The 24808-nt window shown below is 37.4% G+C and overlaps 2 protein-coding genes across 6 annotated transcripts; both read right to left on the bottom strand.

The window, feature by feature from the left end:
* Positions 1-5502: 5502 nt before the first annotated feature.
* On the bottom strand, positions 5503-18073 carry wipi1 (WD repeat domain, phosphoinositide interacting 1). 5 transcript variants are annotated; one of them, XM_079828789.1, is made up of 14 exons: positions 17976-18073; positions 17679-17867; positions 16387-16469; positions 15387-15556; positions 15122-15218; positions 14928-15025; positions 14712-14804; positions 12028-12098; positions 11794-11901; positions 11517-11681; positions 11315-11422; positions 10149-10279; positions 9969-10069; positions 5503-6115 (listed from the first exon to the last, which is right to left on the bottom strand). In XM_079828789.1, exons 2-14 carry the CDS (start codon positions 17768-17770, stop codon positions 6065-6067), a joined length of 1368 nt encoding a protein of 455 aa, XP_079684915.1. In that variant the 5' UTR covers positions 17771-17867; positions 17976-18073; the 3' UTR covers positions 5503-6064. The 5 variants fall into 5 exon arrangements, with proteins under 5 accessions (XP_079684915.1, XP_079684918.1, XP_079684914.1 ...); XM_079828792.1 differs by having other exon boundaries at positions 15387-15553; positions 17976-18051; XM_079828788.1 differs by having other exon boundaries at positions 17679-18054.
* A 1151-nt stretch (positions 18074-19224) lies between these two features.
* LOC307133636 (actin-related protein 2/3 complex subunit 1A-A) lies at positions 19225-23147 on the bottom strand. The gene is made up of 10 exons (XM_079828775.1): positions 23003-23147; positions 22497-22577; positions 22124-22228; positions 21101-21323; positions 20895-21002; positions 20604-20810; positions 20328-20403; positions 19953-20146; positions 19740-19830; positions 19225-19632 (listed from the first exon to the last, which is right to left on the bottom strand). Exons 2-10 carry the CDS (start codon positions 22558-22560, stop codon positions 19627-19629), a joined length of 1074 nt encoding a protein of 357 aa, XP_079684901.1. The 5' UTR covers positions 22561-22577; positions 23003-23147; the 3' UTR covers positions 19225-19626.
* Positions 23148-24808: the final 1661 nt, after the last annotated feature.

Raw genomic sequence — 24808 nt, 5'->3', positions numbered from 1 at the left:
TTGTAGATTATACACACAAATATTCAGAGAATTTTTGTGTTTTTGCCGATTTCCCATTCATTTCCTATGGTCGGCCTTTTATGACCGAAGACAATGAACGCTACTTTTTTTTTTACGACCAATTAGCATGCTCGAATCATGACCCCAATTTTTTTGTGTGTTTACATACCTTATGCTAGAAAAGTCACCAAGTTTCATATCATTCCGATGAAGCTGTTATTTTTAACATTTCAAAACAGAAAATTTTCCGGTCAGAAATGACGAAGAGCACCAGAGGGTTAATAAAGTAGCCTAGTTTGTGAAATAAAGGGTTCATGTATGTTGGCCTAATAATATATTATATAAATATTATATTATAGTGGGGTCCAAACGTCTGAGACCACCAATTTAATATAGGCCTACATATTTGTGCATCACAACTCATATTATCAGAACAACAGTTTCAGCCCAAAATACTTTTTATGTTCCCTTTTTTGCTTCCACTCAACAAAGTTGTCTAAAACCTGATGATCATGAGATCTCCAGCATGATTTAAGATCTTTAAACTTCAATGGAAGAACATCTGACCGCCTGTACAAAGAGTTCACGTGCTTCATTTCACAAAATTGGCATATTTTATATAGTGACCTAGAAAATAGTGCAGAATCTGATTTTTGTTTTTTATTTTCAAAATCTTTACATTTTCTTCTTGTCTCCAGTTACATTGTATTTTTAATCCCACATGTTTTCTAAATAATTTCTCTATGCATTTATTAGCCTAGTAGATTATGCATTTATCTTTCCAGGTGGCCTTACAAAGGGCCTGCCATTCATGGTGAGAGATAAGTGACTAACTAACTTTGTTACCTAAGAATGGCTTGCATCATCCTTTTAGTAATTACTATGTTCAGAGCTTGTGTTGTGTTCAACACACAAAACAAAGAGGCATGCGTAACTGATTTCTTAACTGCAGCTCATATGGTGTAGAATATAGGAAAATTAAGCTTTTGTTAAAACCTTCACTTATCAAAAACAAAGGGATAACTCCAAATTGTATTTTTCTATTTTATTTGTATTTCTTTTTTTATTTTACTAATGTTTATGAGATTTTTCACAGAAGCCTTTGCATGATTAATAATTAGCATTGTTGTTACATAGTAGTTTTAACCATAACAAGAGTTCATATGATCATTATATGCTGACTTACAATGTCTAGTTAAATTGTACCGCTGTGTACCGTCAGACCCTTACAAACAAGATTACAGTGCAACATTCTGCCCACGCAAATGAACTGCTGACCATGATTTTAGCTTTACTATAATGTAAGGGTGAAAGTAGAGCACTGAGTTAAAGCACATCTAAATAAGTGACCATTAAACATACAGGTCTGATTCGTCGATAATGGGTAGAATGATCATGGATTACTTATAAAGTGTCCTTGTGAAGAAAATTGAAAGTTGCTGTTTATGTGTTATGATTATTATTTTGGTTAATTCAAGGAGATATCACAGGTATGTGTGTGTCTATACTAAACCCTGTATCGAACACACAACATTGTTCAGTACCCTGGACAGCTCATTTATCACACACGTCAGGCCCATTTTTTTATTCAAATTTTCTTAGGCTACTTGTTGTCAGAAATGCTCAACAATCTCAATGTTCATTTTAGGGCTTTTAGGTAAATACTTTAAGAGTGTATCATCAATATGCCATTCTGAGAATATGCATTTGTATCTTCTTGGAGGCATCAAGCACCTTTTCAGATTGGTGAATTTATGTTTGTTGCTATCTTTTCCCCTTCCAGATGTGTGTTTTATCCTTAAATTTTGATCAAAAAGTTTGCATTCGTTAATATATTTGATAACTGACTGTATAGCCTTTATTTGACTCTAGCCCAACCCTACACTGGGACATAATATATGCAAATATTCACAGCTGGGAAAGTGGGGAAAAAAACACTGTCACTCAAATGTTTATTGTAGTGCTTAGGTATATTATGACCTACAACGTGATGAGCCATTCTCTAAATGAGCCATTCTGTTTTACTGTAATGGAGGCAGAAATGTTCTAACCAGCACAATTACTTTTTATTTGATGACGCATTCTTTGTTTTACACTGTTAGATGTTTCTTAAATGAAATGAAACATTACAGTCAAAAACGCTGCTCAGTATCACTTTACAATAAAGTTAACATCATTAGTATTAACTACAACTATCAATGAACAATACTTTTAAAAAATGTATTAATCTTAGTTAATTTCAACATTTACTAATACATTATTCAAATCAAAAGTTGTATCAGTATTATTTAATGGCCCTGAGCTATGCTAAAACTAACGTTAATAAATTCTGTATAGCAAATGTGTAGCTCATTGTTAGTTAATGCATCAACTAACATTAACTTGCGACCTTATTGAAAAGTGTTACCCTGCTCAACTGCGCATATGTTGTTGGGCATGTGTAGATCATGTATCATTTCAGACGGCGTATAAAATACATTTAGACTTATAAATGTGCTTACGTCAACGGTTCTTTTCCATCGGTTTGTCCTTCGCTGGCATGAGCAGGTCGTGAAATCATTCTTTACACTTATCAGCTATGTTGTTCACTCTGACCTTTAACCTCATCTGCTGCATCGAGCCTCTGTCTGTTGTCACAACACCAGTCCTGTCTCAATGCCATGCCCTGTATTTGAACTCTGTATATCAATTACTCTGGGCCTTTAAACTTTCAGGACACAAAGAAATACATAACCTGGACCTATAAACTATCAGTATTCCATTAAAGGTCCCATGGCATGAAATTTTCATTTTATGAGGTTTTTCAACATTAATATGAGTTCCCCTAGCCTGAATATTGTCCCCAAGTGGATAGAAATGTTGATCGGTGTAAACCCGAGTTCTGGCTGTCTCTCTCTGCCTTTGAGAAAATGACAGGCCAGACGAGCCAATCCTGAAGTCTCCTGGTTTGACGTCCACACAGGAACGGTTACCTCCCTTTCCTCCGCCCAGAGAATCTGGCACGCCCATGCTAACGCTCGCAAGATCATTCCTTGTGAACGAGTGAATGCTGGCAGTTTCTCAGTGTTTGGATGTACAAATGAAAACAGAAGTCTTTTTTTAGTTCCTTCTGATCTGTGATCAGTGATTTCTGATGTGTAGCTAATTATTTATTATTCGTGCACACAATGCGGCTTCTCTCTCTCCAGACAGAACGGTGTTTTCGTGTTTTCTATCTTGTGAGTCAGTGTTTTTGTACGTCCTCGTCGCGTCTATCGGTTCTAAAATGTGCATACAGTCATGAGTTTCTGCTCAACATCGGCCTCACACACGCCGAAGCTCGGGCTGCACTGGCCGGTGGCCTTCAACATCCCCGACCCCCAGTACTGCATCTGGCCCACAGCAGAGGCACCAAACGCGGCGTGAGATTAAGCAGAAGGGGGGTAAGCGTGAGCATATTCGGGCTAGCCAGCCTAGCCCCACAATAAACTGGATTACATTCGATTTGCTTTTATTTTAATTTAAAAAATAATGCTATTATCAACACTTACTTTTAACTCATTCATCTCGACAGCTGTAATGGTACTTTGCATGTGTTACAAAGTTGGCAATAATGATGAAGACGGACTCGGTGTGACTGGGACTCGTGTTTATTCAGAACTCTCAGATACAAACACAATAAACTCGCGCTGACTGACAGCGCTCTCACAACTCAGTAGTTACTATAAATAACTTTGTTAGCAATCGCTGAGCTCCGTCTCTAGTACGTTAGTGATGTCCGGTTCGCGAACGATCTTTCTTTTGAACCAGTTCTTTTTAGTGAACCGAATCAGTTCACCAAACCGGACTGAATCGTTCTAAACGGTTCGCGTCTCCAGTCAGCGCTGATCCATAATTTACTAAAGTTACTAACTTTCTGACATGAGTGACAGTCCCTCCGACTAGAAATAGACTAATAACCTGAAGTATATGCTGTAACTACAACAGTTCAGACATGCTGAGAACTGATGTGAAGTGAACTCAGGTCCATCGTCTCTCTGGCAGCAGCTCGTGCCTGCTCGTGCGTGCCTTGTTAAAGCACGCCCCCTCCGCTCATTTAAAATGCAAAGATGTCAGCCAATCACAACAGTGGGCGTTTTTACTGAAGTCTCACAGCAGACACGCCTCTTGAAGCAGGGCATTCAGCCACAGGGCAAACAGCAGTATAGAAAAAATGCCTTTTATTTCTAAATTATGACATTTTATGATGTAAAAGTCATACTAACAATATAAGTACACCTCAGGAAACATTATAAAATAATAGAAAAATGCCATGCCATGGGACCTTTAATATTCTGTTGCAAGCAAGAGAATAATCTGCTACATGACATCGCCTTTAAACTGGAATGACCTCAGAAGTTGAACAGAGCACTGTGGGATCAGCCGATTTGTTTCGACTGGATTGTGCCCAAAGCTCAACATGTTCTTTTGCCTTTCAAAACAAATATTGATCAGTGTAGTGCAGCTGATTTTCTCACTCTACTGAAGCTCTCAGTTCACTCGAAAGGATGATCATTTCTGTCTTTCTTATCCTCTTTGCTTCATCATCAATGCAAAAACTCTTTGATTTGCTGGATTATTCTGTCCTTAATGATTTCATATTTGTACATTTTGACCATGAAATGCTTTGTTTACACGGAAAAAGAAGGATTGCTACATAGATCGCAAACTCACTCTTCATATGTATTGAAGGATCTCAAGATCTCTGTTGATATGGGCTAGACTGTCAACTTTGGATAATAAAGACAAATGCATCTCAATGTACTTAAGCAATTTGTAAAATGCATTTCTATACAAACCTTTCTTTTGTGCAATTCATCTTTAAAATCAACTATTAGACAGACAAAGACTATCTAATGTGACCTAAGGCACAAATACTTGTTTAAAATAGATGACGTTAGTCATAGAAATGTTCATGGTGTCCTCAGTCTTTCTCCAATATCATTGTATTTTTATCAGGTTGACTGGTGATAACTGGAAAATGTCATGTCAAATTTAAAGTCATGTCAAGTTGGGTCAGTAAGATTTGTGAAAGAAGTCTCTTATGCTTTCCAATGCTACATTTATTTGATCTAAAATGCCGTAAAACTAAAGTCGTGAAATAATACTGCAATTTAAAAAACTATTTGCTATTTGAATATATTCAAATGCAATTTATTCCTGTGATGGTAAAGCTGAATTTTCAGCATCATTACTCCAGTCTTCAGTGTCACATCATCATCCTTTAAAAATCATTCTAAAATGCCCAAGAAGCATTTCTTATTATTATCAATGTTGAAAACAGAATGTATTTGATGAATAGAAAGTTCAAAAGAACAGCTTTTATTTGAAATGGAAATATTTGGGATTATACATGCATTTACTGTACATTTGAATCAATTCAATACATCCTTTGCTGAATAAAAGTAACAATTTCTAGTAGTGTATATCCTCTTCTTTTGTAACAAGAAATGTGATGAAGAAAAGACCACAGGAGACAGGAGGTGCTTTGCATAATTTCATTCCTAATATATTTCCTACATATTCATTTCTTTCTTTTCTTTTTTTTTTATATTTTGGTCTTGAGCAATCCAGCAAAATACTTTGCACTTTTACAAGTAATATTATAGGCACATACATACAAAACATCCCGCTGTATTAGTATTCAGGATGGTAACATGTAAACATATTAAGTATCAATACAGCAAAACACATATATAAAAAAGTAATTCCTCTTCTCTTATGATTCAATATGATGGTGTTATAAATTAAACGGATAAAATGCTACAGTATTACGACTGAATTAATACAATGTGTTACATAACTAGAACAATATGTGGTTATATTTCAGTCATGCACCTCATTTATAACACACCCTTCAGGGGATTGAGTGACAACGACCCAAATCCCTGATTAACTCGATTTAAGATATTAGCATTTCAACCGTTCCGTTAATAATTTAGCACCCTGAAGTTAGTTTTTCGTTTGTTTGTATCATTATTTGTCCTTGCTCATGCACTGAGGATCCTCTTGTGACAGTTGCGGCCTCCACCTGTTCTCTACCCTCTCACGGTCGTCTCCCCTTGCCTCGCCCAGATCCGTCACGGCACCAATTTATCTACCGGAAACCAGAACAGAGCTTTATTGTTCCCTCAGCCATGGGTGTGTTATAGACAGATACAGATCTCAACAGGAGCTAGCTGAGAACATGCTTGACCCATATCAGTTAGTCACAATGACACTCGGAAGGTATATAAAAGCAATGGCATCTGAATATGTACGTTCACACTGATATCTTATAAATGATCAAATCCTTCTGACATCAGAGTCCTGAGCTCCTCCGTGTAAGCAAACGTTATTAAACTATCTGAAAGACTATAGTTTCTGATCTATCAAAACAAGTTAGGAGTGTTAGCAGTAACAAGGCCTGATGGACAACAATAAGTGCTCCACCATGTGGAGTTAAGTGAGCACTGCATCAATGTAAAGCATTATTTCTAGGATCTCCACTTGCTCTTGAGATCGTTTGCATTGTAAAATATCTTTGTTAAAATCCAAATAATCTAATAAGAGATTTGTTCAGAATATAAGGTGTAGTGTGTTTAAACTGAAATACTCCTGTATGTTGTATGTGTGCGTGTGTGTGTGCATAGACAAAAATGTGTTTGACATGACATTTAGACTGAAACAGAAAGAGTCCTCATGGTTACATAGTTATCTAATGTAGCAATGGTGATGAATGAACCCAGCATTTACTGCATCATAACAAATAACTTGGATGGATTCAATGCATTCATATCTTTGTCCTGTCTGTGCACAAACAAACGGATCAGTCAACTAACTTCTGCTGACATCCATGTATATAAGATCAGAAACATCATTAGGCTAAAACAGCAACAGCTGGTTTAGAGTCAGAAAATGTTTTTCAGCATCTAAGAAGAATACATATAAAGTGAAACACTTTTGGATGATTTGTCACTGCCTTTGTTTTTAAATTATGATTCAATTTGCTACATATAATGTTCAAAAGTTTGGAGTCTGTAAGATTTTTTTAAACGTAAAGGAAGTTTCTTCTGCTCACCAAGGCTGTATTTATCTGATCAAAAATACAGTAAAACAGTACTATTGTGAAATATTATTACAATTGAATATATTTTAAAATGAAATGTATTCCTGTAATGAAAAAAACTGAATTTTCAGCATCAATACTAACTACTTACTAGCCCCAAACATTTGAATGGTATTTCATCTCATACTATTTATATGAACTAAATGCTAATTTTTAGTAATAATGATAATGCTTAAAGGTACACTATTTAACTTTTGTTTTGTTCAAAATTAACAAAGTCAATACATGATCAAGCCTTCTTCCAAAACGCATTCTTGTCTGATTCTCCATGGTAAGCCTATTATAAGTGTTTATATTTGAGGTCTGACGGGATGGACATGTTGCATGTATGGTATGGTATAATTTAGTTTGTTGACACGGACCAGGCTAAATCTTGAACCTCCGGAGAATCGTTTTTAAAAAATCGCAAAAGAGAACACAAAAAGAAAACGTGACCGAGCTCGTAATAAAACAAGAATCAATATTGGCTTGGCTTTTTGGAGGAACTGAGGGATTTGAAACGTTGTAAAAGTGACGTGGAAATGGCATTTTATTACTCAACAGGGGAGTATGGTGTTTTATTGAACAGAAAAATTGCCATATGTAGCTCTCTAAAATCTTTTCCATCTAAACTGTCTAAACTTCCATCTTATATCTCTTAACTCTTTTCCCGCCAGCATTTTGATCATTTTCAAAAAAGTTAGATTTCTAAGCTATAGAGCCTCTGCTTTTAAACAAAAAAAAACCTGTTTTATTCTAGCTTAATGCATTCTTTTTTAATCAACACTTGAATGTGGGTAAGCAACATTTTGAGCAAAACGCCGAGAAAATCGCATTTTTATCAAAGACTACATCCAGATCGGATTCATAAGGATGATCAAAACATAGATAGAGTAGATCGAATACATCAACACTCCCTAACCTTGCACAGTCCTATATCTCATCCTAGGTTGACATTTTATTTGGTAACATTAGGCAGTTTTGATTTATATGCTGTTTAATGTTGATGATCACGTTTTTTTTACATAAGCATCTGCTTAAATATGCTATCGCTTGTTTCTGCTTCTTCTTCAACCTAGGTTTTGATCAGGAGACTCTTTCGGAAGATGTGTCATAGCGCCCCCTACCATATAACAGTGAAAACACAGCAAGCCAGAAATTTTCGTCAATGGCAGGGAAAGAGTTAAAGAGCACCTATCATGGAATTTTGAAATTTACCTTTCATGTAGTGTGTAACATAGATCTAAGTGAACAAAAACATCCTGTGATAGCTTGAAATATGACAGTGCACCGTATATATAGTTATTTTCTTTCAAAAGTAAGAGTCGACTCGGAGTCATTTTTAAGAATCGTTAGAAGACCGAAGCTTTTTCTCTGACTAGATGACGTCAACTTGTCAAGTTATTTGAATACGATACGCCCACTTATTGCGCTCCAAGACGCCAGTGAAAACTAGAAAACATCATGGCGACGAGACTGTGTTCTGAAGTGCGACTCAAAAGCAAACTTTTTTCATCTGCCCAAGGATGAGCATTTGAAGACTAAGTGGCTTGAAGACAAACCATACATCGTCGCGATTGTGTGTTTATTAGTCGTCAAATGTATGTTTCGCGATCTCAGGAAGCTTTTATTATGGACTTCTATTATGGCACATGGTTCTTCTTCGTCTGTCTGTACCATACATGGACTACATGTGCACAGAGCGCCCTCCGGCTGCCAGTATGAATTGAAAACAACACGTAAGAGACTCAATCGCTCATGATTAGGCTATAACTGCCCATTTTGAGGAAGTATTGAATAAAAAATACTCCTCTGTTTAGAAATTTGACACAGACATATGAGAATCTATCAATATTTCTCCTCATCTGCACACTTTTGAACTAAAAGCCCTGAGGGATGTTGATTTGTCGCGAGTCTTCGTGAGGAGAATAGAGGAGTTTTTTTATGAATGAGATCAGCTGAGGCTCATATTACAATCAAACGGTACCGACGCGGTTTTCATATTCATAACTCCTGACACATATTAACAAATTACTGTCACTATAAGACTTTGATGGGCGTTCCGTTTCCGAAAATATCTGCACAGACTATACCAATCACAACTGACTGGGTCATCGGACCAATCACCGCAGATTAGCGCCACGTAAAGGCGGGGTTTTGAAAAGTGAATCACTAAAGGAATCATTTGAGAATCGCTGTCAAAACAGGTAAAAATAAATGCATATTATAAGAAAACTAAAGTCTTTTTTGTCATTGCATGCATGCAAAACTGTTGTTGGGGACTTCTAAAACAATATTTGGAACATTTTAAATGCCATGATAGGTGCTCTTTAAGCCTAGTAGTGAATTTTTTATGAGCAGTAGGATAACCACACAGAGCAGAGCCAAAGCACAACCGAAACAATGTTCTTCCGCAAAATTCATGCAATTTTGTTTTTAATCACTAGAGGGCCAAATGTTACATAGTGTACCTTTAAGTGTCCCACTTTGTCCGTATTCACCCTGAACTTATATACTTACATGAATGTAGCAATATTTCAGTATAAATACAGAGTAATACCACTAAAAAATACTAAATGATTTCGTATTTCAAAGCAGTAAATGATATTTGGAGTGGTATTTGTCATTTATGTTGCGTAAGAGACAACATATTTAGCTTCTGATGTGATTAAACTGCAATATTTGGTCCTGGTATAATGCAATATTTTGAACTGCTTTCTATCATCAGACCTGAACAAGCTGGTGTTGGTTTGGTTAAAGATAATAAATCACACTTAGTTTGAATGCTTGTGGACAGAGGGACAAGACATACACTGGAATGCAACACCAGCGCTTTGACTTGCGGAGGTTAGCGAATGCTCACGGGAGGAAATTCCGTTTCGTCGTCCAGGCACACAGGCCCTGCTGCGAACTCGTGCTCGGGAATCACCTCGCCCTTCTTAGCTCCCCCATCCTCGGAGTACCCTGAGAAGAACACAGTTGGGTGATCATGAAAATGAGTTCAGATGTAAATGAATTTGTGTGGTTAAGGGTGTTGTGGTACCTGTGAGAGTGGCTGTAACGGGTCCAGAGGTGGGGATGGCCACGGTGGCAGCATATGACTGGCATGCTTGCGGTGGCTCGGTGAGTTCAGATTGCTCTGTCTCCTCCCACTCCTTATCTGATCCAAACAACCTGGGGGTTAAAGGCGACAACAGTTCAATAAGCTCTGTGCTTATAAAGAGAATTTAATGTGTTGTTCTACAATATAAATTGCACAAAGGCATACCTCAAATGAATTGGGTCACCTCATTCATGAACAAGGATTTGCTGAGTCAGTGACTGAACGAGAGTGGGCATGTCGTTTGCTCAGTTTGGCATGCGAGTCAATAACATTCAGGGATGGAAGAATTATGAATGTGTAAAACGTATTGCTGACCATACACATTTAAAATTAAGATACTATTCATTTATTTAGGCATTTTTGTTTTTATACCTTGATAAATAATGCCCCACATTTGACTGGAGGGTGAAAAAAGGATTTTTTGTTTTCATTTATAGTGTTATTTTAGTATTTTTTTGCTTTTAGTTTGCATTTTCATTTTTGTTTAAGTTTTAGTCATTTTGCTATGTGCTTTTGTCCTTTTTAGGTTTTCTACATTTCTATTGAGCTTAAATGTTTAAAATTGAGTTCTATTTTCAATGTCAGTAAGTTTCCATGGCTAATTGTAAGTTTTATAAGTTTAAGTTTTTACCTAATATTTATATTTTGTTTCAGCTTTATTTCAATTGACCGAAACGATTTTTAATAACAATAACAAAACTAGTCATTTTTGGGGAAAAACACTTATGCATCTTATAAACACTTTTTCTGTAGTATCTCAGTAGAATTGTAGGCATGGCTATTTTACTTTGTTTGTTGCTTTTTGATGAATCAGATCGATGACTCGCTCATAAAAGACAGTTACTTGTTGCCATCCACTGGCATGATGATGTAAAATGCAGAAAAACTCATTGAACTAATTAGTCAACCTATCTGAACAATTTTTAGTGAACAGATTTAAAAACCTTTTGAACTCGTCCAGTTGCCTGAGCACTTACAATGGAATCCAGCAGGAAAGTATGCATAGCACAAAAACATAGCACAATAGCACATGTGTGCTATTTTAATAGCACACCACACAGCTTATTATTATAACTCATTTGTTTAAAAAAAGAGTGAAGACTCACCTGTGCTTCTGCACCAGAGTGCACTCACCCCCATCTTGAGGGTCAATGTTATAGATGAATAGCTGCCCATCAGAGGAGGCCACAAGCAAACGTGGAAGCTTCTGGATTCTGATTGGTCAAGTGAAACTCTTGAATGAGTTTTTATCTCAGTAAATACTATGTTAGGCATTCTAGACTGCTGTGTAATGACCGCAGGACTCACGTTGCCAGGGCACAGACATTCTTCTGACCGGTCATCTGCAGACGGACGGTTGCGAAGGCTCGGTCTTGACTCATCATGCCTGACACCTGTGCTGGGAGGTAGCTACTGGCTGCTGTGAACATCTTACCTACATATGTTGACCAAGAGGGAGCTTCCTCATCCCCACTGCAAGAGAGACACAAAAACTTGAATGGACACAAGCACAAACACTGACAAAATTTAGATTTGTCAGTAAAAAAGAGACAATTACACTGGTAGCAGGGAGCATTTCCAATACCTTGGGCTGTGCTGTTCAAGCTTGAAAATGTGCACTGTCTCTGTATTGCTTGAGGCACAGAGGAACTGAGCATCCGGGCTGAAGGAAAGGGAGCTGATGTTGACATACCTTTGGTGACACAGACACACAAAGGTCAAAAGCAAACAGACTCAAACAAACGCCTCCAAGTCTTTCTGTATGATCAAAGTATCTTCAATGTTCACTAGGAGCTTTGAATCATCGTCATCATTGTACCTTTTCATCCCCCGCCGGAACTCAAACAAGCGCAGTCCCTCTGGAATGGAGAAGACTCGAATCACTGTGCCCTGAGATGGCAGAAAAGAAGTGGACAGATGCTCGGAGATGTGTGTCTATGTTTGTGTATAAGGTATGACTATGTGAATCTCTCACTCATCTGGCTTGCATTTCACCCCGTAAATCAAAAGAAAAAATACAGCAAAAAACAAGACATTATATTTTGCCTAAAGAATACAAAACATATTTTAGGGAGAAAAAAAATATTTCATTGTGACACTTGATTTCTACGGAGCCCCTAAAGGGACATTGTGAATGAAAAAAATATGACACGGGAGGAAAAATGATATGTAGAAATAAAAGAATTATAATAAATCCCGAACAACTGGAGACTGTGGAGAGGTCATACAATTAAAGTAAATTTAAAAATAAACAATTATTATAATTACAACAAAATATTATAATACGTTTGTGTTCCTTGCAGTGAATGCAAATTTTCTCAGGGGAAGAGAGATTGCAAAAACATTGCCAAATATTTTTTCCTCTCGTCTCTTTTTTTCTTCTTCACCATGTCCCTTTAGGGGCTCTGTAGTGGGGTGTGCTTAACTGACATAAAAATAATCACAATGCAAAAAAACTTAATGCTACCAAAAACAGGCAAAATATAATTTCGGCATCAGTTTACAATAAGGTTCCATTTGTTAACATTAGTTAACTACATTAGTGAACTAACAATGAAAAATACTTTTACAGCATTTATTATTCTTAGTTACTGTAAATTTTAACATTTATCAATACATTATTAAAATCAAAAGTTGTATGTTTCAGACTATTTAATGGCCCTGAGCCAACATAAACTAACAATGAACAGTTGTGTTTTTATTCTGTTTAGTTTTGTTCATGGACTTTCAGTTTGTTTTCATTTGTTTCATTTCACGTGTTTCTTTGTTCTGACTCGCGCCACTCGTCTGTCACCATGGTTACCGTCATGATTACTTCATATGTGTCAGCTGTGTGTTAATTATCATCGTCGTCGTTGTTGTTGCTACTTGGGCCATGTCCACAAATACGTATTCATTTGAAAACGCATCTCTTTCTCTCCGTTATGGCTTTCCGTCCACACTGAGGCAGCGTTTTAAGTCAAACGAAAACATAGCTTTTTGAAAACACACTCCAAAGCAGATAAATTGAAAAGGGGTTCAATTTTCAACTGGCTGGCAGAAGCCGACACTGACAAATCATCTGACCTGTCAGTGGGTGGTGGCAGCTGCCAGTCCCAGCTATGACGCGTTCTCTATCACTCTCGCTGCAAGGAAATACATTATTTTATTATTATGAATATAATCTTAGGAATATATTCTTTTGTATGATAGATATTTTAGGGGGGTTTCTCACTATTAAAGCAGTCAAATGAACGTGATCATGACTGGGTGCTTACTGACGCTTGGATAATTCATGTTTTTATAGGCAATTTTTTTCTTTCAAATTAGAACAATTTTCTTGGTATTAGATGCAAGGGCGGCTGGCTGAACTGAGCGGCCAGCCAAGCGTCAGTAAGCACCCAGTTGTGATCACATTCATTTGACTGCTTTGTGAGAACCCCCCCTAAAACATCTATTATACAAAAGAATAGATTCCTAAGATTATATTCTTAATAATAAAATAATGTATTTTCATGCAGCAAGAGTGAACATGTTATACGCGCAGCTCAACAGTGGCTGAGCCTGCCAGCCAGCCCGCCCAGAATCCGACCGGCCACCGGCCAGCCACTGGCAGGTCACGTGACCAGCCAGAATCAGACTGCCAGCTGCCACCGCCCACCGACAGGTCACATGACCTGCCAGTGGAGGCTCCTGCCAGCCAGTTGAAGATTGAACCCCTACTGGAGAAATTTGAAAACGTGTCGTAGTGTGGACTGTGAAGACGGAGGTATTTGAAAACGATGACGCATGTTTAGTCATGTGACGCATATTGTACCAATAGATATGTGTGTTTATACCGCTTTTGTATCTGAGTTATATGTTACTCACTTTCACACAGTTGCTAAAATATGTTACTTTGCACACTTCATATCACACTCCTGCAAGGATGACAGAAAATGTACTTGCATTTGTTGTCCCGTGGCAAAACACGAGTGGAGTTGCGTTTTAGACCAAACTAATGGTTGACCGAGTGCGACCTGGACGCGTCAGTGAATGGTGAGATATTTTGCTACATAAAATTATCCTGCCAGAAGAATTGTGTGATAATTGTATGATGTCTGTATCATCTCAGTGAGCTTTTATGAGGTTTTAAGCATGCACAGTAAGTTTCAGTGTGGATGAGAAACTTTTGGAAAACGTTAGTGTGGACGGAGAGTGTTTTAAAACGAAAACTCAGTTTTCAAATCTATCCGGATTCATGTAGACGTAGCCTTAAGCGGTTCCTTCCCTTGCACTCCTTGTCCGGTCACCATTATGCTAAGTTGTGCTATTACCTGTCTTTGGAGTATTTGTAATTAAACTAAGCTTGGGAACTGTCTTCATCTTCCTGCCTGCACACACGTGTGACACATTGTTGGTTAATGTTAGTTAATACATAAACTAATGTTAACTAATGGAGCCTTATTGTAAAGTGTTTTTGACCCAGACATGTTCTTGACTGGTTCACCCGGCTGTGTTTCTATATAAAGAGTGGATCTTTACTCTTTCAGAAGCACTGGCCAGTTTGGTGCCGGAGGCGTTGAAGGTGATGGCGGCCAGTGGACTGTCATGAGCTGGAATCATTGTCACAGTGCTCTGAGCAGACAAAGACACACAGGCATACAACAAAGACAAAGATTTATATAGTGCATCGGGACTGAAGATCAGGCATTTGTCTCAAAATGAGCAGTTAAACAGTTTATTGGCAAGTATTTTTACCAGATTGTTGGCATCATAGACAATAATTTCTCCGATGGTGTCACTGCCTGGATATGCCAGGAAAGAGTTGGAATGGTTGATGGAGAGAGCACAGAGACCTACAAAAACACATGGGTGGGTTAATAGTTTAATATTTATACAGATTTACACACAGTTAAAAATTGTAATTCTATATTTTTTCCCAAGTATATTACCTGATGGGTTAGATGGTGTGTTGAGAAGGGTTTTCAGGAGTTTCATATCTTTTATATTGTGAATATAGATGGATTCCTCCAGACAGACAACCAGTCTCTGCCACGGAAAAAAATCCCACACCAAAACTAATTACATATTCACTAACAAACCAAACATGCTCATTTCCACTACGAAAGAGCACAGACAAGCATTCAATCTTGTCCAGAAGCTTTATAACTGATAAGTGGCAGGTGCCTTGCTGCAGTCCAGCTGTGATGTGTTTACCTGTCTGTTGAGACGCACTGCAAGAATGTTGTTCGAGTAGCTGTAGTTGCAAATCTCTGTGCCCTTTTTGAAGTGGTAGACATTCATGCGACGTGGCATAGACTGACTCACCACCACAACCAGGCTGCTGGAAAAAAGCCTTTCCACGATATACACGTCTGGAGTTTCTGCTGAAATGGAGTAGAGAAAGGGACACATTAGCAGAAACATAAACAAAAAAAGCCACATGTAGTTGAGGTACATGCACTTTGTGGTCATTTTAAAAGCCTTATTCTTTTTAAGGATGAGCTAGATTTAAGGGGGAAATAGCATTCAAAATGAAAATGCTGTCATTTCATTGTTTAAATATAACATTTAAACAGTCATTATGTACACTTAATAATCAGTGTAAAAAAATGTGCAGCTTGACAGAAAATAAATCCCACTTTATTTTGTTCTTTAGAAATAAATAGTACAGGTTGTCAATTATATGAAATTATTTTCATTTCTTTATTCTATTATTGTTATTTTTTCATTTTATTTAGTAAATGATGACCCTATGGTTTTCCAAGTTTACCTTCTATTTTACACACATCAGTAAAACAGGCTCTGTCTTTAGCTTTTTACCTGCCGGAAATCTTTATTGTGGACTGCAGATACAATCTCAAACAAATAAAACATTGCCACCATGTCACATAAATCAACAGGCTATTTTAACCCCACCAAAACAGACAAGGACAACGTTATGCCCTCAACACAACCACAGGTCACATACAGAGACAAACTTTCTCCAAACTGTTTTCAAAGTCAAATATCTTCTCTTTCTCAACAAAATGACAAGGAAATGAGACAGCATTTTCAATGTATTTGTTAAGTTACTCGATAGAAAGTGACTACACCCAATGATAATTACATTATATGGCACATGATGGTTCCTCCTATAGCACTGTAGTTTTGCAGACAACCATACTTGCCATTTATATCCAGTTCACACACAAAAAAGAATAGGAAAATGTCTCACTACTCTCATGAATGCAGTCCAGTTTGTCCACAGAGGTCACAGAGAATAGTTTGTATCCAGTTTGGGTGCCCACAGCCAAAGACCTGGAAAAACAACAAGATCTGATGCTGTATCAAATCTGTTAAATGTTCATTATTTATCAGTTATTTCCCTTTGCTCAGTTATTTTCACTTGCTAATTAGCTTGTGTATAAAAAGCATAATACAATATGATGTAATATATAGTTAGATTGATTTTTTTAGATTAGCAAAGCTGCTGCAGAATCAAAAAGCTGATGCAACAGTCAACACAGAAACTACCGCTTTTTAAGAGGCAAGCAAAGTCCTTTTAAAATCCTAATACAACACAGGTCCTGACTCAACATTTTGTGTTATTCTTAACAAAGGTTGATTGTAATCATTTGGCTTACATATAAACAGAAAGGTTGAGGTCTGTTACATTTCCTGGGATCTATTCTTTAAGGGGGAAAAAAAGCTCACATCTGTTTTGCAGGCCCTTCATTCCTCTAGAAAAATCTGTTCATGTCAGATCCTGTGCTTAGCATGTCCTTTTCTACTTTTATTGGAGAACATAAATGTCTCCACCATCACTGACCACACTGCTGAAACCCAAAACAAAACCTTGTGTTTACAGCAGGACTTCGTCTGACATGTGTTGGTAATTACCACTGTGAATGATATACCTTTGATAAACAAAATTCATATTTTTCTAATACAAATATGTTTTGCCCCAAGAGTGTAGTCGTGTATTTCATTTGCTGTGCTCGACCTTTAAGACAAGAAACAAGAGTGATCAACCACTAGAAAAGAGGACACGAGTGGGTCATCTTGTCAGGAGACGTGGACTGATCAATAGAATCTCACAATCCTGCAAATTCTGCTCGACTTGTGAGAAAACATGAAAAAGGGCAAGACAAACATTCAGTTTTTCCTCTATAAAATCATGTACAAGATTCATAATCATATCTAATCCATAAGTAAAATATCTAATCTAATAGTAATATTACGGATTTTTTGTTGTGTTTGTTAGTTAAATCCCATTTAAAGCACTTCTGCTTAAAAACATTGTACAACCATTGAAAAAACATGTCTGAAACAACATTAAGCTCAGCTATCATATCATGCATGTAAAACACCGTAATAACATAGTGACTGGCTTTTTATAGATATGTAATAATCAAAACAGTCAACAAATAGCGGACAATCCTTTAAGCAGAGGTGACATTCCCTCTTGTAAGGTAATTCGCTGTTAATAGCATCTTAGAAATATCCGATTCGGCAGATGATGCTTACGTGGAGTCTTGGTTGAAGGAGACGCAGCACGGCCCCGGCCCCGGCCCCGGCCCCGGCCCGCCAGGACCGTCGGCTCCCTCCCCGGTCTCCATCCCGATTCCCAACGACCTCCTTCCCTCCCTCCGCCCTGGATCGGAGGCCTGGGATCGGTTGGACCTCTTGGAAAGATAGTGGCAAAGCGGAGACCTACTGAAGAGAAAAACGGGAAGGTCCGAGTAAAGTGGAAGACAAATCTACTCAAACGCTTCAGCTATTCTTCTGCCTCACATTAATCAGTTAAAACGCAAGTTTTTGTACATTTACGACTTCAAGCGGATCATAGCGAATGAAGCAAAACAAAACCAGCTGATAGTTGTTGCGTCACATCAACATCACTAGTGGTTGAAGGAAAATGCGCCGTGTTGTCGTCCGGCTGAGCACTGATTGGTCGAGGGAACTGAGATAGACGCTGATTGGTTGTAAGTGCGGAATTAAGTCAAAAGGGGGAGTGGTTTGGGTTTGTTGTAGCACATTTCACTAATATATCCATGAAAGAAATAGAGTCACTCGCAGAATTTTATTCCTGCCCTGTCGTTCAACATTTATGAGTCTTTTTTAGGAAGATTCATTTCTGCGAATAGTTTCTGAAATCGTTTCTGATTCTTAAACGTCATCACGTGATTCTTCACATCCTGGCTTGTCATATTTGTGCCACATCGGTTAAGTTTGATCAAAAAAGGTGTTCAAGTTCAGTAGCCAATAGCCATTATTCAGAAAATAAAAAACATAAGACATGTGTCATAAACATTATACAGAGTTTGTTATACGGGTCAATGACATGAAATTTATTTTTTTTGTGTCCGAATTCATTATTTTCCTAATAAAATAAATGTCACATATCAAATTGATCTACAATATTTCCTTTATAAGATACTCTTTAAATTTTTTGGAAATTCAATTGACTTTTTGAGTTGTGGTGTTTCAAAGACCTAAAATGTCAGGTGGTGCGACCAGCAAATTTACATTTAAAAGTAAAAAGAATTCATTGCAATTGCAAAATGAAGTAAGAAATATAACATTATATAATGTATACAAATAATTTAAAGAAAATATGGTATGAATATATGGTCACACCACCTGACATTTTCTGAGTGGTAAAATCAGAAATATTGTTTAATAATGAATTAAGGCTGTCTAAAAAGCTGTAAAAATCAACATCATACATTTTTTTGGACATTAAATGCATTTTAAAACTCTTTTGCCTAAAATTATTATTTTTTTATCTTAATTTTTTTTTCTTTTCTTATTTGTCATTGACCCATATCTCTCTTTTTTGCATGTTTTATTAAAATGCTATTTATTTAAAATAAACAAAGTGTTGATACTGTCAAGTATTTTTTTCTGCTGTTAAACTTTTCGCCCCATCAGTCAAATGTTTTGGTCCAGCTACTCTTACTAGCTCACTCGTCAGTTTATCAGTCATTTGCATAGTCATTTGCATCTAACAAACTTTTGCAGTGGTTGAGGTGCTGTAGCAAGTGTTCCATCAAGACAAGATCACCCAACGTTTTTAATATATTTTTTTTAATAGTTGAATTTTAAAAAAACACACACAAAAATGCAGAATCTGATATTTCTTGCATTAGCAGCACAATAGGAACAGAAAGTGTGCATTTATGATAGTCATTTCATACAGGGTTAATTCTCTTTTTGGTGCTTACCGGTAATGATCATTTATTTCTTTGCACTGTTTAGATTGATTAATACTGCACAGACGTTATTGAATATAACACATTTGGGATCAGACATCCCACCAGTACATCATAATAATACCAATAGGCTACAATTGCTTTGAAGTGTAAGTATTGCAGTTAATGCTAAAAAGGTGTCTGAGAAAACAAACAAACAAATAAAAAAAGATGGTCCCTGATTATTATTGTTTTCTGCTCTCTCCAGTTCCCGTGGTGTTTCAGTGCTAAAAAAAAATAACAGGAGAAGTCATTATTAATATAAGTACAGACAAGCTAGATTTCAGCAGTAATATTAAAATGGCTCACAAGTTGTTTCATGACAATACAATACCTTGAAATCCCAGACAACCATGGCACCATCTAAAGACACACTGCTGAATTTCTCCACCTTTGCCTTCAGCCCTTCCAGAATACATAGTTGGCTATAGTAGAAACAAAATCTTAGCAAACTGCAATTACATTTCTCTAAAATGTTATCATAATCCAAAAGATGTTGAAACAGACTAAGGTCTTGTGTGCTTGCAGGCATCAAGCTTTCTATTACGTGATGCTGTTCTGATGCAGACTGCCCAAATCAGTGTCTTCCTCCTCAGTAGTCGCTTTTTTGTCCAGATTACGGAAATGCTGCATGGCAGACACATTGCCCTTGGAGCTCTGCTTGTGAATGTGCACTTTCTTCACAAACTCCAAGTGTCCAGGGCCCTTGTATGAGAACTGATAGGGGCAACAGTCGTGGCCCTAAGATCCACCACACACATATACACAAATATTATGTTAAAATGTCATTTATTCCTGTGATGTCAAAGCTGAATTTTCAGCATCATTACTCCAGCCTTCATGTCCCATGATGCTTCAGAAATCAGTCTAATATGCTGATTTGATGCTCAAGAAACATTTCTTATTATTATCAATGTCTTACCGCAGCTACAATCTCAGTCTCACTGACATACAGCACACTCAGCATCGGAAGATGTCCTGTTGTCAGCTGAGTAACCCTGCAATGCACAACATTTCATATGTGGGCAATCTAAAAGTGACTGCTAAAGGTCATGCTGTGCATATTATTACTTTCAGGCAGTGTTTTTAATAGATGCATAGAATTCAAGGATATTTAGGATTATTTTGCTTTAATTTTCTGTGTATATGAAAAGGGAGTTTTACGAAGATAATTGTTATATGTAAATCTTGTTATTACTCTTTTCCCTTTGAGGCGTCTACTACACTGATGGCACTGTTGTGGCTAACCCAGGCAAGAGCATCACCAGATGGAGAGAAACAGACACTGTGCACCCAGCCACCGCACTCCTTATACTCCAGAAGCAACTCCCCAAAGGGCATTTTGGATCCCCATGGTGTTGGTCCAGGCCTGTCCTCAATGTCCTTGATATATGCAGAAAAAATTCTAAGACGATAAAAAAGACCTATGTTACAAAAAAAAAGGTTTGAAGATGAACATTGTGCAGCATCAATAGTCTGAATATCAAACCTGCAGTTGAGATCAGCAGAGCCAGCTGCCAGCAGAATGTTGTTGGGATGCCAGTCTAGACTCAGAACGGTGGAGTTAATGGGTTTCTTGATATGCTTACTCAGCCACCTATAGAGTCAATCATGAACAGGGACTGTACAAGATAGGAGATAATGCATAATAGTCATAGTATAGGCAATAACAAATATTATACAAGCAAGTCTCACCAGTCATTTTCTTTTTCAAAGTAGCACACTGAAATAAGTTTGGCTCCACTTCCAAGAGCAAACTTGTTCTCAAGAGGTGACCACTTGACACATGTGGCAGCTCGGTTGATGCGAACCAGCACTAGTGTTGGCTTCCAAACCCCGTCCTTAAGTGTCCACACGTAGGCATTCCTATCGGAGGCGCATGTCACGATACGGTTGGACTCTGGGGCCCAGTCAATCCCTAAAAATGAAATCAATTGTCAGTTATGTTCGTTTATTATTAGAATTTAAATGGAAAGATTTGAATTAGTGCTACAGGTTTTATTGTGCAGTTTTAGTACCTGGCAAACTGAAATTGTATCAATTAGCTAAATGCGTGTTATTGATTTTATTGTGAACTATGTGTCTTTTTTTCTTTTTTTTTGTGACCATATCATTTTTATTCAAAATGTCATAACTCAATCTTAAACCACACCCCTTCCTTACAATCCACTGCATCCTACTTTTTTTTTCTTCTAAAATCGATAATCTGGGATGTACATCACATGGAAGAAAAGATCCGTCACGGTCACACTTTACAATAAGGTTCATTAGTTAACATTAGTTTACATGAACTAAAGCATATAAAACATTTGTTTATCTTTGTTAATGTTAATTTTAACATTTACTAATACATGATTAAAATCTTGTTAACATTAGTTAATGCACTGTGAACTAACATGAACAAACCATGAACAGCTGTATTTTTATTAACTAATGTTAATACAGATTAACTAATGCTGAACAGAGGTGTTGTTCATGGTTAAGTTCATGTTAACTAATGCATTAACTAATGTTAACCAATACAACCGTATTGTAAAGTGTTACTACCTCTGTCACTATACTTTCCGTTTCACTGCAACTTTAATAAATGCCAGTTAGTACAGAACTCAAACATTAGTTTAGTTCATGCCCTTCCTGAGATAATGTTTGTTTTATGGGTGAGTTTCACAGTATCAGTGAGTTAATGACTAATGTGGAAGCTGTTCTCTTTTGTCTTACCTGTGATTCGCCCACTGTGCTCTGTCAGTTCATGAATCTTAATCCATTCCTTTTGTTTCTTTTGGTAAATGTGCACATCATGGCTGTTGGGGCTAACAGCGATTTCTAATAAAAAACAATATTGGATTTTTGAGAAAAAATATATTTTGGAATTTCTCGTGAATAAAAATTCATGTATAACGCAAGCATATTACAGTAAGTTCATAGCAAAATGATGCATACAAATGAGTGAGTGCATGCTTTTCTCCCCAAGATAATCTGATATTCCTCTGAGTAGATGTTAATGGATGAAAATGGAACTGCAGGCTGCAACATTAAGAGCCTGAAGGGATGTAATTTATATTGAAATGTAGCTCAACTAGTTTGCTCTTACGTGTTCGGTCTTTGTTCCAGGCATGACAGGACAAAGGCTCCAATCCAAAACTATAGAGGGACATGTTTCAACAAGGAGACCCTGGAATGCACCACAGGTGTTAGAACGAGTATGCAATTTTGAGAACGTGACTAAATAAGGAAAGAGTGTTGTTAGTTTGGAGTACTCCACCCAAATCTACCTTGTTTTAATTTTTCCAAATCTCCTCTGTGAGCCTATTATTTTCAGCATATTCATTCAGATTGTACATTGTTACTATATTCACATTTTCCAAGATAAAGAGTCACTAACAGAACACAACATCTCCACAATTTCAAGTGATTTAACAGAATTTTACAAACATGTTACAGTGTTCAGTACCGGAAAAGAGCCATTCTTCCCTATCCAATTCCCACTAAAATGCCATTCCCACTTATGGTACACTGGTATGACTGAGAAGTGATTGCAGATTTGCAGAGCAAACAACATAACCCTACCTGACTTTGGAAAATTGACTATGCCCTCACCTGTATCTCTTCCTCTCTTTTGCTAGATAGTGATATGTCCTCTATCCTTGTGCTGAAGAGCTTTTGGAAGGCTATGTTCGTGGACTCTGGGCAGTCGACACGAATGAGATTGAGCACTGGCAGGAAGGGCTGCAGAAGCAGCAGGGAGGAGATAAGAGAGGGTGTGTCTTTATGTTCTGATATAGGCACCTGGCATGTACACTCTTATCCTCATGAAATCAAAATGGACTACTCCTATTTTTTTTATGGAATATTGCAGTGTTTATTATAAACGATTTATTGTGCACTTTATTATTTTCATGTGCCCTCGAAATCTTCAAACATAACTTCCGCTCCCTCTTGCAACAACATCTCTGATAAAGTGTTTACTGGCGTGAGGGCAGGACAACCTGTTACTCATATGACATCACAGAAATAGCACACCACAAGCATCCAACAATCCAATCCTGATAGACAAAATCAAGTCCCAAAATCAAGTACGGCACAACAGGGAAGAAAATATGCACAACTTTCATTTCATACTGACTTTAACTCAAAGGAAAATCATTTGTTTTGTATAGATAGTGGATTATGATTTAAAGTGTCTTCATCATTTAAATTACTTTGCACTACTTGTGTTGTGTTTGATATTGAAGCAATTGCTTCTGCTTATATCATTTATTTCCTTTGTAAGTCATTTTGGATAAAAGTATCTGGTAAATGAATAAATTAAAAATGTTTAGCTATATAATGTTACATTTTAATTAAAGGTGCACTATGTAACTTTTCTGTCCACTAGAGGTCGCCTGTTCAAAACAAAGGCGTAGTTTGATGATGCCAAGTTTGAGCGCAGAATCTTGGGACATGTGGTCTTCACCTCACAGCCGGTGGAAAATAATCGGAATAGGACTCAGGCAGAAATCATGTTCATGGATGCGATCATTGACATTACTGTAGTATGAAGCAGAGCAGGACCGAGTGTTGTGGAACTGAGCAAGGCCACTGGAGGGATTTTTAATAAGATAAACGCAACACACGCCTCGCGAGTAGCGGGACTTTGTTTTTGACACAGTCGCCGGTGCCATTTCCGCTTTTCCGGTCACGGGTATGAGGTAACGCAGCTCTGTTTGTCATATTAGACACATTTGAGTGTGTTGAAAATTAAGTTATGACGTTACTCTGTGCATTGGCTCGGCGGCTGAAAACTCTCGGAAACCAGGAGTAACGCAGATATGACGCAATCGACAGGCGACTCCCTCACACGTCCCGGTTCCTTGCTTAAAATAGCAATTTTCTCACGATTTACAAATAGTTGGAAACATTTCGGATATTGTAAGTACTCAACTGAACAAAACATATAACGCTGGCCTAGTGGTTTTTGGATATTTTACTTAAAAAAGGTTACATAGTGCACCATTAAGGCCCTCATCACCAGTGATATGCTGGTGGTGTGCTGGTGAAGTAGGCCTACTAGTTTAGTTGAAGTCGAGAATGCAATCATTCTAGATTGAGGGGGGAGTAATGTAGCCTAATCTTTTCAACCATTCAGATGCACTATGGTCGACCTGATCTGAATATTGCGAGAACGTGTCCCCTCAATGTCAGTGGTGGTTATAACCCTGGTTGAATAAGGACAACACTAGGCTTGGGTTTATGCACAGACCTATTAACCTTTTCAGCTGTCATCAGATCCGAATCACGCAGGGTCGCAATGAGCAAGGAATACTGTCCTTTTGTACTTGAATGTCATTCGCAGAGGACTATAAAATATGATTTAAAGACCTAGCGTATGAAGCACATCATGTGTAACAGAATGTAATAAATTAG

Source organism: Gobio gobio (assembly GCF_949357685.1).
Source record: "Gobio gobio genome assembly, chromosome: 1".
NCBI lineage: Eukaryota > Metazoa > Chordata > Actinopteri > Cypriniformes > Gobionidae > Gobio > Gobio gobio.
Note: the sequence above shows the minus strand (reverse complement) of the source record. Positions and strands in the feature narration are given on the sequence as shown.